The sequence below is a fragment of the Capra hircus genome, chromosome 10 (assembly GCF_001704415.2).
Source record: "Capra hircus breed San Clemente chromosome 10, ASM170441v1, whole genome shotgun sequence".
Taxonomy (NCBI): Eukaryota; Metazoa; Chordata; class Mammalia; order Artiodactyla; family Bovidae; genus Capra; species Capra hircus.
The window spans coordinates 17,994,436-18,015,415 of NC_030817.1; the positions used below are offsets into that span (position 1 = coordinate 17,994,436).

Here is a 20,980-nt window from a genome sequence, read left to right on the forward strand (position 1 = left end):
CCCCCCCAACCCCCCACCCTTTTAAATCTTTTTTTCCACTAAAAATGTTTCACTGCAGGAATAACTCATCATACTTGTATAAAATTGATGGTTTAGTATCACAGCAGTCACTTATATCAAGAGGATATAAAAAGACATATAAAGATATATCAAGGGGATATAAGAAGACTTAAAACATGTTTATTTGGTTCCAGAGATGCAGTAACTGAAGTTGTCCATCTTTTGAAATTCTAGTCAATCCCATTTACTAGAATTAAATGAACATAAGAGTTCAGTGGAGTTTTCCCATAGTAACAAGGCTTTAAATTTATAGCTGGTCTGTGTAACGATCACAAGGTAAACTTATTTATAAAGGCTGATAATTGGTATATGGTATATTTTTTTGTACACTCATTCATGTCGTCACTTACCATGTCTGTTCCTCCATCTTCCTTTCTTCTCTCAACACACACATCACATCTTTGACCTCCACAACACATTTGCAGATCTTAACTTACCTCCACAAGCATGTCTGCATTCCCCCTCTTCCCCACTCCTAACTTCCTCCTCTTGGCACTGGTACACACTCTCCTCACCTCTCACAATCCTGTCTTAACACACTCACTCCCACCTTCTCACCAACACGCCATCATAAACATACTCCCTCTTCCCACCATACACATATACACATACTCATAACAAAAAGAAGTAAGAGGTTCTTCATGTTTTTTACCCAGTATGGACATACTTTATCCGCATATAGGGATATACCATATCTTTTTATGGCTGCAGAGTTGATTGCATTTTAGGAGGGAAGGTCATCACTTAGGATTTTCTCACTATATATAATAATTGCATATATCGACATATACATACACACATACTAATGCAATACATATATATGGCAGAAAACAATGTCAGAATTCTAGATGTTCACCCTTTATTCTAGAAAACAATGAACTGAAAATAACATGTTATTTATGATCTGAATTAAGGTTTTCTCTTTATAGGCTCAAAATCTGCTTTATAAAGGAGGACAACAGCAAGAAACATATCCTCATAACCAAAGAACTGTGGAATAAAGCAGCAGAAACTGCACTACAGTCCCATTCTGTGACCAGAGTTACATTTGACAGCACAGATTATCATTGGTAGTAAACTACTGAAAAATAATTTTAGCACAAAGAAATGAGTCAACCCCCCTTCTTTTTCTCCCTCTCACTCACACACAAGCTGTGTGGAATGTTATCCAAAGACTGAATTTCTTTGGAACTGAATATCATTAAGAGTTCACATACTGCTCTATATTAGTTAAAACTAATGTACTGCTACTGCTAAGTCACTTCAGTCGTGTCTGACTCTGTGCGACCCCATAGACACTACCAGGCTCCCCCATCCCTGGGATTCTCCAGGCAAGAACACTGGATTGGGTTGCTATTTCATTCTCCAATGCATGAAAGTACAGTAACCAAAAAAGACACAAATAGATTTTTATAAAATAACACAATTTATTGTTTTAAAACAAGTCTCACAAAATAATTCAGAAACTCAACATTTCTAAATAATTTAACACAATAAGTTTAGTCATAAAGTCATGCTACAAAATTCCTGCATATAAAAGATTATTACCAAAGTATTAATACATGTTAAAATGCTCTTCAGAATGGAGTTGGTTCTGGAAGCCAAAGATTCTGGAATGATGCTCGTGACCATGACTGACACCCTGGGAGAAGGAGCTGCCTGTATGTATGTTCTCTGCAGCTACCAACTCACTGCTCTTCTGATATTGATCCCTCTAGGCAATAGCACCTCAGAGGCAGGTACCCTGCTGATCAAAAAAGCAAAGAACATCCCACCATTGTAACATTAGCCACAACTTAATCTAGCCACTATTAAATTAATTTTTAAAATCTAGATGTAGGAAAGATAACTCACAAAGTTTCCATTCTGAGTAGCAGAATTCTACTTAATAAATCCCCCAGAGGGATGACTTCATGTAGCAGATATGGAAGATGACACCAACTAGGGAAATAAGGAAATCCTGACTCTGATTATATTGACACAGAACTACTGCTCCGGTGGGCTCAGAACAAGCAAGGATGAACTTTAATTCTCTAATATCCACATGCAGGCTGGGTGCCCTTTAAGAGTACTTTTCACCAACATCCAGTTCATTTTAAAGTGCAAATCTACTGTAAAATAGTTTCCTCTCCCCCACCTCCTTGTTAAATTTGCTAGATCATAATTTGGTTGGCTGGTTCCTTCTAACGGGCCCAATATGGGAAATTAACTAGAATCCAGTTATGACTCCTCCAAAAGTCAAGTGAAAATTTATCTTAGGTTAGAAAAAGGTAAGACTCAGTCTGCTTGTTCATTTTCTTTCTTTGTAGTCGCTGGTTGATAATAAGGCAGGAATGGAGATGTAAATGAGGGATTTCTAAAAGTTCAGTGGTTTTTTTAAAAAAAAAAACATACCCTTAATTTTTTTTTTATTGCACTTACTTTATAGTTAAAAACACTCATGCTAAACTGAAGATAAAGGAATATCGTCAAGTAAGCTGTGTCAGAAGCACCAGCTCTGCTGCACTGAATTTGTTTTATATTCAGTTATTTACAGACATATTAAGCAGGCCAAATAAATAAAATGCATGCCAAAGGAACTGATTTCTGCTAAAGGATAACTTCCAATTTAACAGTTATTTTTCTCCCTTTGCCAATATTTACAATGTAAGGTCTTTGTGAACAGACAATCAGATTGCAGTTTAGACAATCAGACTACTCATGATCAATGCTTTGACACTTCCCCCCAGTTTTTTTTTTTTTTAAGTTAGTCACTTAATCCAACCTTTCCAGGCCCTACACATTTTCCATTTAGTCCTAAGAAAAATCCAGCTGGAAGATTCTAGGTCCCATAGACAACTACCTTCAACTCAACTTACACATCACCAACTCTGAGGATAAGTTAACTGTTAAGATTCATTTCTGACTCCTCCTTATTCTACTTGAGGCCAACTGGTAAGAGGTATCAGAAGCGTCTATTCAAGTCAAAATTTCTCTTTCTATACAGGAACCGCATTAACATGTCTTATACCACCTCTATTTGTGGAATAGATCCAGTAACCATACCAAGTTACTGGCCAATTATGACCAGACATTCTTCTGATCACATGCAAAATCAGTGTCTATGCCAGCTACTTTCATATATAATTACCAAATTTTATACAATATTTTTCTGTATTTAATGACTGCTACAGTCTACAAAATTTGTGCATTATTGGACAATGAATAAAGAATGAACACCTAAAGAATGATGATCCATTTTCTAAAGTATATTCAAAATGTTAAACTTCAGAGACAAAGCAAAATCTATCATAAAGTTGGATTCTGTTGATAGTAAGGAGAGGTAGGTTAACACTTATTGTCCTAAGATAAGTAAGAATGCTAAACAATAAAAGTAGAGACCCTGCTGAAAAACATAAGTTGAGCCTTCCAGCCCTGAGTTTCTAATGTTACATGAAAATTAGTAAAAACAGCATTACAAGGAAAACACCAGTGACCATTTCCTTCTATCCACGATTACCAAATACATCACCTTCTCTGAAACAACTCAGGTAGTATATGACTACAGAATGAAAATAAATGGACCTTGGAAAAAGGAACGTTGCTACAAAGCACTGGTTCTTAACCAGGGGCGAATTTGTTCCCACCCTTATGCCCCAGAGGACAGATGGCGATGTCTAGAGACACTTTTGGTTGTCACAACTTGGGAGAGTGTTCTACTGGCTTCTAGTGTGTGAAAGCCAGAGATGCTGCTAAACATCCCACACTACCAGGAACAGCCAGCTGTGCCTTGCAACACTATTCCAGCATAAAATATTAATAGTGCCAGGTTGAGAAACTCTGGTTTAAAGGAACACACTCCTATTTACAAAGAACACAAAAATCTTTCAAAACCTGACTAGGTAATACAATAAAAGCTTAGAGTTAGGGAACATAGGGAAGCTGAATTCCTCAGTAGGCTATAATAAAATTTCCTGTGAAAAATTAAAATATTGTACTGATTCCCTGGTAGCTCAGCTGGTAAAGAATCTGCCTGCAATGCAGGAGACCCTGGTTCAATCCCTGGGTCAAGGAAGATCCCCTGGAGAAGAGAACAGCTACCCACTTCAGTATTCTGGCCTGCAGAATTCCAGGGACAGAGGAGCCTGGCGGGCTACAGTCCACAGGATCACAAAGAGTCAGACACAACCGAGTGACCTTCACTTTTCACTTTCACTAATTCCATCACTATAGAAATAGAAGAAATTGAATGATCCACTAAAATGGCATTATGCTTTAAACAAGGAGCACAGAATCCATTTCAAGTAGGTCAAATATCTAATCCTAGAAGCATAAACCAAAGGCATTTACTATCAGCTAAATTTGCAGCAGTAAAGGATGACATAAAGAATTAGTTGAAAGAATATTCTGAACTTCTTTATATACCTTATCTTTCATTTTCTAATGACATGAATTCTCTAATTCTAAGAAAAGGATGCACAGAAGTCATTTGTGCGTATTTGTTGACTGAAACTGAATTATAAATTGTGTGTGAAATTAACACAGAAAAGCACCTTACACTTCTCTGAGAACTACCAGTGATTAAAAGACATTAAGAAACAAGGAGATAAAGCAATTATCCTCCAATTAAAACTTTTTTTAAAAAAAGGAGAAACAGAAAATTACTTTCTACACTACAGAATTCAAAAAATCAATAAACAGTGTAAGCCATTTTATAAATAAATTCAATATGAAGTCATTCATTCATTCCCTATTATATTCACTTCCAGCGTTAACTTTTGAAAATACATCCATGCACAGCAATATGGCTTCAAACTTACCTACTAGATGAAGTGCAAAGTACAAGAAAAGAAGATAGTCTTCCCTCTTAGTTTATGGGCCTTAAATATCACCAAGGGTAATTCTCATTGCCTATGGTTCGGAAAAAAATACTCAAAGGCTCTGAATGTATAAGCTAGTCAGAGCAAAGATTTCTTCCTATCAAACTAAGGAAGATCATAAGGAAGCTAAAAAAGTACTAGACTTTTATTTAGAATTGATTGTCAAAGCAGTGGTCCCTTTTGATCAGAGTGATTCAGAGAAATCATGTAGTTCCTACTAAAATAGCTGAAAGCTTCTGAAAGCCAGGACTACTTTTGTTTCTTTGACTGGTTTTACACAAGTAAATGGGGAAAGATTAATAGCAACCATTAATAGTCTCTGGTTGAGGGACTTTAGGCACAATTTGGCAGAGGGCCTCGACTTCTTTTTTGCAATCAGTGACTCAGTCACAGCCTACTGTGGACTTCATCTGGATTACTGACTACCATATCTTGCATTTTCCAAAAACAATTTTTTCTTATATGATAAAGTCTAAACTCTGCATCCAGCTATTGCTTTGCAGTTCTGAGGTTAAATCACCTAGTATCCTTCATAGAAGAGGCAATCCTTAAAAATATTGCCATTTGCCTGGGATTCCATAAGGAAACATCTTTTCCTTCCACAACCATTTAATAATTTATTTTTAGAGCTGTTTAACTTAAACATTTCTAAAAATATACTTTGAAATACTAAATTTGACTTATTGAGAGATACCAAATCCAGTCTTTTAAGTTCTTTACCTTTACAACAATTACTTCTTTCAACATGACGGTCAACAGACTGAAGTTATTAGGGCAAATTTAAAAAAATATGAATGGCCAACATTTAAGCTAGGAATTCATATATAACTACTGAGTATATACATTTCCTTATCTAACAAATAAGGAACTATAAACCAAAAAAGTGTGCCTAAAATCAGGTCCACATGTGTAATAAGGCCAAAGTATTGGTCAAAGGAGTGATCATGACAGTCATTTTAACCACTGACCAGGATCACAGAACAACTGGCTGATTGTGTACAGGACTTGAGTGGACATGCAGGTCAACATAACGTAAATTCCAGTGGACAATGCACACACTTGTGGAACAAAAGATAAGTAAATACAACATGGGCTTATAAGGCCTCCAGGTACTAATTTCTCCTTTTTTTCACCCTAACTTTTCCAATTCGACTTTGGTGTCTTGATTCTAGGGCTGCTGCTGTAATTCTAAGAGGAACTCTTCCTGAACCAAAGGCATGACATATTTGTGCTTCTGAGTCATAAAGAGATGGACCTTCAGGAAAGATGGCCTACAGATTCAATAGTTAAGTATATATATTTAGATGTCTGGCCTAAAACAAATCTAAACAAACTGAATAAAGCAACACATTTCTTTTGTTATTAAAAATGACTGGTCTATAAAGGTTTCAGTAGATGGGGCCACACAGTATGTAACTGGGACTGAAGACAAAAATTGAAAATGTGTAGTTTCTAAAAAGAGAACTAGAATATATAAGGTTGGTGTAGTTGTGGGGGAGAGATACTGAAAAGGTTTAAGAGAACAAAAGATAGGAATGAGAGGTTTGTTTTAAGAACCATTTGCCCCACACAGAATCTTTAAAATAAACAACTATACAAAACTTATCTATTCTTATGACACTTAAATAAGTTAACACAAAGTGGAAAATGTAGTGTTAGTTATCTTCTTCCTCATCTTCTTTAATTACTGGGGTACCTAGAATGAAAAAGAAAATTATTTCTGGTCATTCTCAAGAGATTGTGAAATTCTAAATGGAAATATTTTTCTGTAAACCTGAGAATGCTGTGAAGTGTGCCATAATAAAATGATATCACAAAGTAATCTTTTAAATTTCAAGTTATCTAAAAAACCTGTAAGAATTTCCAAGCTGATTAGGTAATTATATATATTCAGCTCCCCAAATGAAGAGCTGCAAATAAAAACACCTACAGGTACCAGGCAGAAAAATAAGGCCCTATACACAAGAAAAAGTCTGTACATTAAACACATAGAAATACTCATCTTTCACAATAAAATATGCAATCCCAGTATTGCCAGAATTTGAATTTCCATGTTACTCCCCCAGATATTAAACATTGAGGATAAATTAGAAAAAAATTAAAAGAACCAAGGAACAGAAAACAAAATACATCTTCAGCTCTCACTGGGCAACTCCATTTCTGAGCTCTGGCATTTGAAGCATGCCCACAATCTGACCTTAGTCAACTATTCTGTCTTACCTCTTCAATAAGTCACCCTCCACTCCAGATAAACTGATCAACTCAACTGTCTCCCAAACTTATCTTGCAAACCACTACACCTCTGGACTCTTGGTTAACAAAGTTCCTCCATTTTGGAATGGCCTTCCCAACACGCCTCCCATCTAAGCCCTAGCTTTAATTAACCAACTCCAGTGCCTCTTCCTGTGTGATTCTTCTTTATGGCAATGAGCAGTTTTACCTCTCTGTACTTCCCATAGCATCTGTTTTCATACTTTGTATGAAATACAAATACAAAGTATACAAATTGCAAGCATGCAGATTGATAAATGTACCCAAAATGGCCATATCTGATAACCAGCACCCAGATTAGGAAGAGAACATTATCAGAATCCCCCAAACTTCCTCAAGCTCCCTCCTAGTCATTATCCTCCAACAAAAGGTATATTCTATCCTAATGTCTAACACCATAGATTATTTTGCCTGATTTTGAAATTGGTATGACTAGAATGATATTACATACACTCTGTGTTTGGCTTCTTTTGCTCAACAATATGTTTGTATCATTCATGTACATTGTGTGAAATTATAGTTCATTCATTCTCATTGTTGTTTAATGTTCCATTGTACAAATATATCATAATTTATCTATTATTGGTGGGCATTTGGGTTTTTCCACTTTACAGTTATTAAAATAGTGGTGCTATAAGCATTGTCATACATGCCTTTTGGTAAACATCCATACTCTTTTCTTTTGGGTATGTAAGTAGGAGAAAATTTGCTGGGTCATAAGGGGTGTGTATGTAGTGCTTTTGTAGATAATGCTAGTTTTCCAAAGTTATGCTGCCATCCAGCAGGTTATGAGAGTTCTAGTTGCTCCATTTTCTACTAACATTTGGCATAGTCTGTCTTTTTCATTTTAGCTCTTTAACATCTCTCAGTTTTTCTTACAAGCAACTGAAGAGGAGCAAAAATAGGCTTGTTAGCAGCCGTGGCCATGTATGTTCTATCTCACTGGTTTAAGGTAGACCAAGGTCATTCTTCCAGGGGCTCTTCACACTGGCCTGAAGGCAATACTTGGTCCAAAAGGCTAAATGTGGCATGGTCTATTCAGGGTCTACATAAGAGATTCTTTTCTATTCTTAATGGAAGGGATTAACTTTCTGTGCACAATCAGAAAGGAAGACAAATAATTTCAAATAGTTTTGGAATCCAACCAAAGTTGAACATAAAAAGGCTAAAGTCCAAGACTCTAATATACCCTCTCTTTTCTGCTATTTTATTTTAAATTATGAACATTCTTTCATATAGGTACAATATAAATAATTTAAAGAATAACAACCAATTTTTATATACCCATCATCCAGTTTAAGAAATAGAAAATCACCAGTATCTAAGAAACATGTTTGCCTCTTCGTGTTTATTCCTATACCTCCCACAAGAGGCAGTCTACAGTTCTTGTTACTTTACCCTTTGATAAGTAACCAGAGGGAAAAAAGGGAACATACTGCATGAATGGCTTCCTGATAGCAACCACTGGCAGGAGGAATGACCCAGAGAGGTCTGTGACTTTTATCATTTCTAGTTTTTAGATGACAAAAGAAGAAAGTTTGGTAAGGTGAATTATTAATCAGCAAAATGACAAAAAAGCTATTAAGTGGTAGAACTGGGACTTGAACCCATGACAAAAAAGCTAATAAGTGGTGGAACTGGGACTTGAACCCAGTTAGTCAAGGATTTTTCTTGACATTGTCACCTATCTTAGGTATTGAGTGTGTGTGCTTAGTTGCTCAGTTGTGTCCAACTCTTTGTGACCCCATGGACTGTAGCCCGCCAGGCTCCTCTGTCCATGGAAATTTCCAGGCAAGAATACTGGAGTGGGTTGCCATTTCCTTCTCCAATTTTAGGTATTGGGAAACTAAAATTAGGGAGAAGGAGAGAAAACACTAATGTTTTGATCCAATTGTGAAAAAGCAACTGTTTACCATTTATGTCTAATTATTTTGCAATATAATATCTTTGGGACTGGAGAATAAACCCAGATTTCTCATAAGCTTTTGGTTTAGGGAAGATCCTAGAAGTTTTTCATCTCACTCTGGCCTGAACTGGGACCTTAAAATTTCCTATGGACAGAAATGGTCTTGGAAAAGAGAGATGACCTATCATTTTCTTTAGTTTTGCTGCTTTTCATGATTCCGTGCTATAAATTCAATTCTTATACCCAGAAAATATTTCCAAGCTGGCCCACAGTCACTCACCATCTAGCTTTTTCAGTTTGGGCACTCTCTTGGTTGCCTCTTCAACCCAGTTCCCCTCAGCAGAATGTTTCTCTTCCAAGGGATTGCCTACAAACACCAGGTCTTCTAGGCATGGCAATTCTGCCAGCTTCACAAATTCAGCTACAAGTACAAAGAATACATTACATATTAAAATGGCAAGATTTACCGTTATGATTTTAGGGGTTGAATTCCAATACCACTAGCTCTCAGTTTGTGACTATTCAGAACAACTTGTTAAGTTTTGAAGGAAACAGGGGAAATTATACCATAGGAAGCCATTCTCTGAAGACATTATAGAAAGGGACATACCTCTTCTACCTTTGTGTTAGTCTAAGGATGGGATACAAAGAAGAAATGAGGTTCAGAATCAACAAATCAACCTCCAGTGATAGGTCTTCTTTATACTATATGCATCAGTATCAGCTAAATTAAACTGCCTTTGTCTTGGCCCATCCCTTCATCTCTGAATACTTAAAGCCTTAAGTACATTCAAACCTCTACTGTAGAACGTATCACACCAGTTTTCAAATTATTAACTCATAAACTAATCTTGCCCACTAAGCTGTGAACTCCTTGAGGGCAGGGATAGTGTCCTATTCAACTATGTATCTCAAGAGCTTGGCATGGTTCAAGGCACACAGCAGGGCTTTAAAAATGCTAAGTGGATGGTGCACAACAAAAAAGAAAAGCAATTACATGTTAAATAAGTCTTCCACCTAAGAATTATTAAACTGATTCCTTTTAGCCTTTGGACAATAATCGAAATTTTTTCCATGATTAACAGGACTAGGACCTTACAATCATTTCTAAGTAACCATTTAAATGTAAATGTCAAATATTTAGATGAAATATAGGAACTCATATAGCTATTTCCCTCTGTGCTGAGAAAGAAATGTCCTCAATTGTATCTTGTTCCCTACTGGGTTATTTTCTATAAACATGAGGTAGAAGACTAGCAAAGAGCCAGCCTCACCCCAGTCTTTCACCAGGTTATTAGACATGTAGAGAATCTTCAGTTTCTTCATTACATGGATCCCTTTCAACTTCTCAATAAAATTGTAGGAGATCCACAGTTCTTCTAGTGTGTCCCCTACTGCTTCCTGAAATAGAAAGAAATTTGATTTACATGCTTTTTTTTAATATAAAAATATAAAGACAATGGCCTGCAGAGAGAACTGAGACCCTCCTGTCCACTGGCAGGAGAGCTGAAGGCTGTGTGGGAGTTTTTTTCATTAAGAAAACCATGTAGAACATTTTCTTCCTTTCTTCAAACTAATCTGAACTAAGAATAGCTACTGAAATCATCAAGAGGAGGAATAATAGTACAATTTTATCACTTTTATTGAACAGTATATTTTTCAAATTACTTCCCTATACATGGTATTATTTGATTCTTATTTAAAATAGGAAAATCATGTTATTTAATTTCTAACATAGATTAAGGGCTTTTTCTAAGATCACAATGCTATTTTGTTTTTGACCACACCATGCAGCTTGTGGGATCTTGGTTCTCCAACCAGGGATGGAACTTGGGCCCACAGCAGTGAAAGCTCAGAGTTCTCACCACTGGACAGCCAGGAAATGCCCAACAGTGCTATTAGACAGTAGACCTAGGAGACTTCCCTGGTGGTCCAGCGGTTACAACTCTGTGCCTTAAGGCAGAGGGTGCAGCATATGAGACTAAGATCTCACATGTCACAGGGTGCAGCAAAAAAAGAAAAGGAAAAAAAAAGGTCTAACTTTCAGGGTGTTATTTTTTTTCCCAATATTTGTTATGAAAACTTTCAAACATAAAAAAGTTGAAAGAATATCATCGTAAATATCCATATATCCACTACCCAGTTTCTACTGTAACATTTTACTATCTTTTCCTATCACATATCTGTCCATCTATCCATCCTGGTATGTCTCCATCAATTCATCTTTTTCTTTTTTTTGATGTATAAAACTCAAAACCCATCATTACAATATAAAGATTATATCATACTGACTCTTAAATGCTAGATACAATCGATGGTAGCACAAAACCTTTTCTTTCATATACAAAAGACAAGATGTAATGATCATTTGTTCCTTAAAAAACAAAAATTACTAGGCAGAATCAGTTCAACGTTCAAGGTCCTCTTTTTTTTTTCCTTTTGGCCGAGCATGCAAGATCTTACTTTCCTAACCAGGGACTGAACCTGTGCACTCTGCAGTGACAGAGTGGAGTCTTAACCATTGGACTGCCAGGGTACTCCCTCAATCCCCTCTTAACCCAAAAGAATTTACCTACATCTGCATGGTAATGTCTAGAATGTAGGGCCCAGGTCTATGTTCTGGTACTTCACTTCAAAGACTATAAGAGAATAAATGTACTCTGGATAAAGATCATTAATGCATTTTCCATACAAATGGAACCAAGGGGAAAAGCTGAGAATGGAGTGGCCTGAGTTAGTTCTGTGTGTCATCCCAAGGCCCACAGTTTATCTTAATTTCAACTTCTAAGTAGAAGAAACAACAGTTTTCAAAGTAAAACTTTTAAATCAGTCCACTCTAGCACGTTATTAGAACTAAATTAGTTTATATTAGAACTCTGTGCTTTAACCAGCCTCCCTCAGGTAAATTCTGATACCTTCTCTCAAAGGAATTAGTATATAATATATAGCATCAGTCTTGAGATTATTTAAACTTTGTTACATACATTTTCACTGTACTGCGTCCCCATCCATCTCATATCTCCAGTTTAGAATGTGTGAGGCAGCAGAAAAAAATAGTGATTAAATACTAATTAGAAAATTTAGGCTCAATTCTAGGGTTCTTCCACTTATTTGGTGTCATTTTACATGTGCAGGTGAGGACTCTTGGTCAGTTTTCACATAGCCAACTTGATCAATTCTCCAAATAGCCAATTTGCTGAATTTACTCTTTTACTGATATAGAACAGTTGGGACAAAGTAAATACACATTGAAGACTGCGATAACTATTGATGACTACTTATCTCGGCAACAGGGTTTAATAGTGCCTGTTCACTATACTTGGACACTTTACATAACTATCTGAGCCTCAGTTTCTTATCTGAAAATGAAGATTGAGGATTTTTTATCTTAAAATGAGGATATTATCTACTTATGAGTTTCAACTGAGATAATGCATGTTAAGAGTCTGCTACATAATTATCAATACTGGATAATTATTAGGAATATTGAAGAGTGCCTAGAATTTAAGAAGAAAAAGATAAAAGCAGAAACTGGGTAAAAAATATGTTAGGTCAATTTCCAAAAGAGGAAACATAGCTAACAAATAAATATATAAAAAGATGTTCAAAATCACACAGATTAAAACAACATATTGTTTCTAACATATTGATAGATACTACAAATATGGATAATACTCAGGGATATTGAGGGTAGAGGGGGTAATCCTCATTTTTATACCACTGATATAGCTAAGAATGGAGGCTGGCATAAGCACCATGGGAGCAATCTGAGGTACTTTTCAAAATTTAAATGCACAAAAATAAACTCAGCTTTTCTATTTTTAGGAATCTAGCCTATGTAAATATTCAAACAATTGCTAAAGGATATATGTAAAAAGATATTCACTACAGTATGATATGTAATAGCAAAAAAAGGGAGAGAGAGAGAGAGAGAAAGACCCCCCCCTTCCTCAATAAAATATATGGAAATATTCTACATGCTCAGCTGTATTGGAATAGTTAAACACATTGACATATATACTGATAAAGTAGAAAACAACCAGCTATGGAAAAGAATGCATTAAATCTGCCTGTTTTTACCTGGAAGGATAGTCCTGATTTAAAAAACCAGGAAAAATATGCACAATATATTACCAGTACAAACATAGCACACATACACACTTGCACGCACATACACATATGCAGATGCCTGTTTCTACACAGAAATAAATTTAAAGTTTACAAATATTATTTCTGTTATTCATGGAGCTAATGTAGAAAGAGGAAAGACTTTCACAGTGTATCTCATTTATTTATGAGTCGTTTGATTTATTTTTTACATTTACGTGCATTACTCTTAGAATTTAAAATTTAACCTAATAGTTTTTATAAGTAGCAATAAAATACTTGGAGTCATTATAAATATTTACAGAGTGCCTACTACACGTATCAAGCACCAGTGTAGATGCTGATGAACAAAACTGATACACTTATCAGCATTTGTCTGTGACACAGAGAGAAAGAGAGGGAGAGACAGAGAGAGGGAAAGAGAATAAACAAATAAGAAAAACGGGAAAAATTAAGAGTGGTAGGAGTTGTTGACTAGAGTTCTGTTTTAGGATAGGATAGTTGGGTCTCTTCTGAGGAAGTGACATCTGAACTGAAGTGTGAAAGTTAAGGAGCCAGTAATGTGGAAATCCAACAACAAATAGTTCTCCTAAGTGGTTTTATATAGACTCCCTTCCTTCAATTTAACATTCCATGTTTCATATATTAGAGTAGTTATTTGTAAGTTACTGAGGCAGCTATTCAAATCATGCTATGAGGCTAATGTGTCTAGATGAATAAACCAGTTAGTATGTAAAACTGTCTGAAGTCCAGCATCTGTACCCATATGCAGATTTATTTTTCTTCAGTCTGTGCATAAGTAGAAAGCTTTTAGATGGATTAAATGTTGTTTTTGGTATATGTACACACACACACACATACAAACTGAGGGGGGAAAAAAGCAACTGTTGGGGGTTGCTGATAGCAGTTTATAGAAAGAAAGAGATCTAAGTGATGGTTCAGCTAGATAATATCTCCATCCATGCCTTTAATCCTATATTTACTATTTCTTATTGGTTTCTAGGTATATATTACATTTCACGGGAGAACTTATATACCATATCAATATTTAAGAATCTAGTTAGTGTTCAGTAAATACCTGGGGGGACAATCCAGCATCTATCATATTGGTCCTAAAAATTTGGGGGTGTATTTATTTGGAAATTCTTCCTTTATAGAAAATTCAAAGTAATGTTTAGCCTGAAGTATAATAAATTCTAAAATTTTGTACTACAATTTAATACTTTGCCCATTATGAATAATGTCCCCCTATATACGACATTTTACCATCTAAAGCTCATAGAATGAAGAGAAAGCAAAATGTCTTTAAATTTACCAATCATTTAGAATATAAAAATAATTTATATATCATTAGGATTTTATTAATTATATCTAGCTAGAAAGCAAACAATTCATCTACTGGCTATTGTGTTGGGGAAAAAACTTCCTTTTATTAACTTCAGAATGTAATCTCTAAGAATTTCCCACATTTTATGAATTTATGTGGGTACGCAGACATGCAGATGTGGGGATATTACCAAATAATTCAAGATAATTCCAAAATTGCTCCTCTGAACACTGATTCCTATTCAGCTGTTTTGGCTGTTTCTGTAAAAGGGTGGAATGGTGGTGGCCATTGTAGCCTGTCTGGTCATGGGCAGTTACTATTCTGTAGTTTACCAGTTTTAGAAGCAAAACAGTTTCAACCTCAATGACTCTGATGAAGCACAAGCTAGACTTACTGAGGTGAGGTGGGGGAACAGGAGACCAGAGTTACAAAATATTTCAGAGTTTTTATGAAGTATTTAACAATATGCACTTAAAAAAATTATTGTCTTTGGGGGAACATACACAAGAAAAAGAAATTAACTTCATCTTTTCTGAATTTGCCTAGTTTTACAATATTCTTTCATTTCAACCTCTTTGCAAGGAAACAGAGACGGCCAATAAATATGCAAATAAAATACACTGTCAAAAATTTTAACAAACCCATGTTTGGTAAGGGGAAATGAGAACCCTCTTACATTACTGGTGGTGGTATAAATTGGTACAGCCTTTCCAAAGTGTAACTTGATAATATGTCACAAAGGCCTTAAAAGAAATTCATACCTTTTGACCCTGCAATTCCATTTCAAGGAATTTATCCAAGGAATTATTCATAGAGGTATGCAATAATATAACTAAAAGGAGGCTCATAATAGCATTGATTATGAATAACGAGTAACTTATTTAAATAAATTATGGTATACCAATAAAATAGAATATTATGCTGTCATTAAAAAAGAATATGGTTGCAAATTATTTTAAAAACTTAAGTACTATCCTCTGATCAAAAACCTCCAATAGCTTTGCAAGCCACTTGGGAAAAAAATCTAAAATCGTTTCATGTCCTATGAGTGCGGGTTCTTAGCTGCGTCAGCCTCAGTGAGGGCAGTTCCTCATTCAACGTTTTTGCTCTCACTCAAGTAACCAAGCAGCTTCAGTTTCAGGACACCTGCACTGGCTCTCCCTCTCCAGTCCGGAGTGCTGGTCCCTCGGTCAGCTCTATAAGCCTACATTCTCACTTTCAGAGAGGACTTCCCATCAATCCACGTTCTCTTATATGCCTTGTTTTTCTTCACTGCATTCATCACCACTTGATATATTATTATACAATTATTTTCTAGTCTGTCTCCCTCCACTACAATGTACGTTCAATGAGAGCAAGGGCTTCGTTTTATATTCTGCTGTATCTCTAGTGCTTAGAACAGTACCTGGCTAAAAGGCATTCAGGAAATATACTGTATGGATTTGCTGAATGAATGAATAACATGGAAACATTATCTTTGTATATTAAGTAAAAAAAAAAGAGATGGAAAACAAAATGTACCGTATGATTTCACCTTCTACATTCTCACCAAAGCAAAGGAAAAAAAGGCAAGAAAGATGTCAATCAAAATGTTAGCAGTGGTTTATGGGTACTTTTTTTTTTAAACCAGCCCACAGGATTTCTGTTTTACTGTCAATAATCTCAGTGCTTGCAAATGGGAGCAGTTTCAAAGCTGTTCTTTGGAAGTTAGCTTGCTGGGTGATGCTTCCTTTTAAAGACTGAATAGATGAAGTTTGTTGTTTGCTGAAAGTGAACAGCACAGAACCCTTTGATTCACCTCTGAATACCCCTGTTTACAAAGAGTAATTTTTCTTTCCTTTTTTAAAAATTTTTACAATGTTCTGTTGGTTTCTGCCACACAGCAATGCAAATCAGCCATAATTATACATATATCCCTCCCCTATTGAGCCTCTCTCCCCTTTCCCCATCCCACCCCTTGAGGTCATCACAGAGCACCAGGCTGGGCTCCCTGTGTTATACAGCAACTTCTTACCAGCTACCCATTTTACACATGACAGTGTATATATGCTGATGCTACTTTCTCCATTCATCCCACTCTCTTTCTCTCACTGTGTCTACAAGTCCATTCTCTACATCTGCATCTCCATTCCTTCCCTGCAAATAGGTTCATTAGTACCATTTTTCTAGATTCTATATATATATTAATATTCTAAATTTGGTTTTCTCTGACTTACTTCACTCTATATAACAGGCTCCAGGCTCATCCACCTCACTAGAACTGACTCAAATTTGTTTTTTTACAGCTGAATATTATTTCATTGCATACATGTGCCATGTCTTCTTTATATAGGTATTTTTTTATATAGGTACTTTTTATATTTGCTTTTCTATTTTGAAAAGCTTCTGCAACAGACAAGTATTACTTATATACTCAAGAAAAAGAGTGTATGCTTCTTTAAGTAGTAAATAACAACCTACCAGTCCATTTAAGTTCTTTATGTTGTTTCTTCCTAAAGACAATATTCTCAAGTTTTCTGTGGAGGAAAGAAAGCAATTTTGCTTTATTAGAATCATATCACACAATTGTTATAAATCTAATATAATAAAGCTTTAATACATTTATGTAGTAAATATTCTTATATAATAAGAAAGGCTGTACTAATAAAAAGTGGTAATCAAGTAGGAAATAACATTGACCCATCACTAAGGTAAACTCTACAACTGCACATCACATCAATATTAAATTTTAAATGTTTAGCTATTTGAAATGCATGGTTTTAAATTACTGGCTAGTAAGAAATATTACACAGATAAAATAAGAGTAAAGAAGATTTGAACTTTAAATTTGGGAGCATATATATTTCAAATCTCTTATAGTACGAGGACTTATACTAGAAAATAGAAACATTCTCATGTATAGTCCCCACCTCACTCCACAAAAGATAAGAAGCGAAATCAAGTAAATTAGCATTTTAAAAATCTTTTGTTTTATTTTTTAAAATAATTAGATTGTAATTTGGTTTAAAAAGAAGTCTATTTGTGTTTTTTAAAAGGATGTTTCTTTTGTCTATCTATAAGGTTATTTCTGGAAGAAAAAAAGTAGAAACAGTGGTTGGTTTGGGGGAGGAACTGAGAGTCAGTCTATGGGCAGAGGAAGATATTTTTAATTTAGCTTCTTCTGAACTTATTTGCATAACACCATGTACACATATTATTTTTCAAAATTAAAAGATTTCTAGTAAAACATGCAATCTCACTTCTGTCCTAAAAATCTACTGTGATTACTTATGCATAAGTTATACATTTAATTTTCACAACTTAAACTTTTATAACTTTGCTATCCAATATGGTAGTTACTAACCACATTGTTATTTAGTCGCTAAGTCGAGTCTGACTCTTTGCAACCCCATGAACTGCAGCACTCCAGGCTTCCCTGTCCTTCACTATCTCCCTGAGTTTGCTCAAACTCATGTCCATTGAGTCAGTGATGGCATCTAACCATCTCATCCTGTGTCGCTCTCTTCTTTTGCCCTCAATCGTTCCCAGAATCAGGGTCTTTTCCGATGAGTCGGCTCTTTGCATCAGGTAGTCAAAGTATTGGCGCTTCAGCCTCAGCATTAGTCCTTCCGATGAATATTCAGGGTTGATTTCCTTTAGGATTGACTGGTTTGATCTCCTTGCTGTCCAAGTGACTCTCAAGAGTCTTCTCCAGCACCACAGTTCAAAAGCATCAATTTTTTGGTGCTCAGCCTTCTTTATGGTCCAACTCTCACATCCATATATGACTACTGTAAAAACTATAGCTTTGACTATATGGCTCTTTGTCAGCAAAGTGATGTCTCTGCTTTTTGATACACTGTCTAGGTTTGTCATAGCTTTTCTTCCCAGAAGCAAGTGTCTTTTAATTTCATGACTGCATCCACCATCTACATTGCTTTTGGAGACCAAGAAAATGAAATCTGACACTGTATCTACTTTATACCCATCTATTTGCCATAAAGTGATAGGACCGCATTAATTTAATTAAAATTATATATAAATTCAGTTTCTCAGTCACATGAACCACATTTCAAGAGCTTAATAGCTATAAATGGCTAGTTGGAACTATATTGGGACAATACAGAGAATTCTATTGGATAACACTGTTCTATAACATCCATAATTCGACGGTTAAGAACAAAATCCAGTCCAAGCTCTCCAAGGAAGTAACCAAAGCTCTCAGAATCTCAGTTTTCTTTTATGTAAAATGAGGAAGTATAGGCTCTATCTTATAGGAATATAAGGACTAAGTGAGATAATTGTCTAAAATATTCAGCATAATGCCTAATCCATAGTAAGTACACAATAAATAATGTATGTGTGTATAGGTATCAGGCATTTATAGTTATACAAGCTTTGATTTCAATTTATTTAATTTAATAAAATTTTCAAATTATGAGAAACATTTAGTTTTCAGAACAAGGTGTTAATATTTTAAAAGCAATCTAATTCTTGCAAAATAGTTGAAATAAAACCCCATGTCATAGGCTGAATTGTCCCCTACAAATCCATATGTTGAGGTTCTAAGCCCCAGTACCTCAGAATGTGACTCTGTTTGTTGATAGAACCTTTAAAGAGGCAATTAAAGTAAGATGACATTTTAGGTAAAATCCAATATGACTGGTGCCCTTATAAGAGAGGAGATTAGAACACAGAAACAAAGACAAAGGGATGGCTATACACAAGCCAAGGAGAGAGGCTTCAGAAGAAATCAATTGTACCTACACCTTGATTTTGGACTTCTAACCTGTACAACTATGAGAAAATAAATTTCTATTGTGTAAGTCATCTAGTCTGTGGGATTTGTTATGGCAGCCCTAGCAAACTAATATACTTATAAATATGTAGAAATTAAATGTATAAGAAAATCACATAATCAATTATTCTTTAAAGCTTAATATGGAAAATACTATCTTTTTCTATTTAATGCAGAATAAAAACCTTATTCAAAAAGTTATTCATTCAATACATAATTATTGAGCATCTACTATGTGCCAGGCATACCTATAAGTGCTTGCAATATAATAGTGAATAGCACAGATTTAAATTCTTGCTGTCATGGAGCTAATTTCTGGCAGACAGTAAGCAAAACAATTAAGTGTATTAGATAGTGACAAGGGTAAAGCATAAAGAAAAGCAGGCAAAAAGAATGAAACAGCAGGGGGTAGAAGCATCCTACATGTTAGATAGAAGGTGACTTCGAAGTAAAGATTCAGAGGAAGTGAAGCAGCTAGACATGAGGCTATCTGGAGGAAAAACATGCGGAGGGAACTTCAGCTGCAAAGGCCTCGAAGCAGGGCCATAGCAGAAGTATTCACAAAATACAACCTAGCTGAGAGAATCAGAGGAGAGCATTAGGAGATGAAATTAGGAAAAAAAAAAAAAAAAGGCCTTATAGGGGATATGACAGAAGAGTCACGAAATTACCAAGGAATTTGGCCTGAGCAGCTAGAAGAATGCAGTTGTCACTCCCTGATACAGACACACAAGAAGCTGGGTTAACAAAGGCTGGGGAAGGATAGCAGGACTCAGTTTTGAACCTGTTAAGTGTGAAATGTCCAGTAGACATTCAATGGAAATGTCGGGCAACTGAATGTGTAAGTCTGGAGTTCAGAGGAGATGTATGGACTTCAGCTATAAATATGGGAACCATCAGCATACAGATGGTAAAGCCATGAACTGGATGAGAACGTGGAGTAGGTAAAGACAGAAAAAAGATCCAAGAACTGGGATACCCCAACTTTAAAAAATTTGAGGATATGAGACTGGGAGGAAACAGCCAGAAAGGCAGGAGGAAATCTAAAGGGTACAGTATCCTAGAAACCCAATAAAGAAATTGCTGCAAAGAAAAAGAAATCATAATGTCAAGATGCACTTTAGGTCAACTAAGATAAGAACTGAGAAATGACCTCGGATCAGAGGTAACAGATATATGCAGATCTTTCAAAGATAATATCTAGCTTAATATATACAACTCTTTAAAAAATGTACATGAAATGGCAATGAGAGGGCTAAAAGGATATTATTTATTGCTACCCAGGGAGGTAAATTATGATATCAAAGTTAATAGATTAACTGTTCTAACATTACACAATTACATATTTTCCATATTTTAATATGCTGCATAAGTAAAACACCACTATATGCAAAACACTTTTTAGGTCTTGAGGAAAATCAAAACATTATCATAAAGTTATGTTTATTTATTTAGTAAACTGAAGGAGTATACTGTTTTAACAATAATATTTACTTTTTAATCTTTAAATGAGAGTATTATTTATATTGTACAGCTTTTTAGCCACAGTTTGAACATACTCATGTCATACTGTTTTCTCGTCACAGCTGTTAGGGTTAATCTGCCTTAAAATCCCCCTGTTAAATAGCAATACTTGTTTATTTCAGATCTTCTCATATTAGCATAGTAGGTAA

At 35.4% G+C, this 20,980-nt stretch overlaps 1 protein-coding gene across 1 annotated transcript in view; it reads right to left on the reverse strand.

Moving 5' to 3' along the window:
* The window catches only part of DNAL1 (dynein axonemal light chain 1), a 38,731-nt gene continuing 19,223 nt past the window's right edge, over nt 1,473-20,980 (reverse strand). Inside the window, exons 5-8 of the mRNA XM_005686055.3 lie at nt 16,991-17,046; nt 10,371-10,497; nt 9,377-9,517; nt 1,473-6,615 (exon numbers count right to left, since the gene is read on the reverse strand). Coding sequence (XP_005686112.1) covers nt 6,575-6,615; nt 9,377-9,517; nt 10,371-10,497; nt 16,991-17,046 — 365 coding nt within the window. The 3' untranslated portion in view covers nt 1,473-6,574. The remainder of the gene's footprint in view (nt 6,616-9,376; nt 9,518-10,370; nt 10,498-16,990; nt 17,047-20,980) is intronic.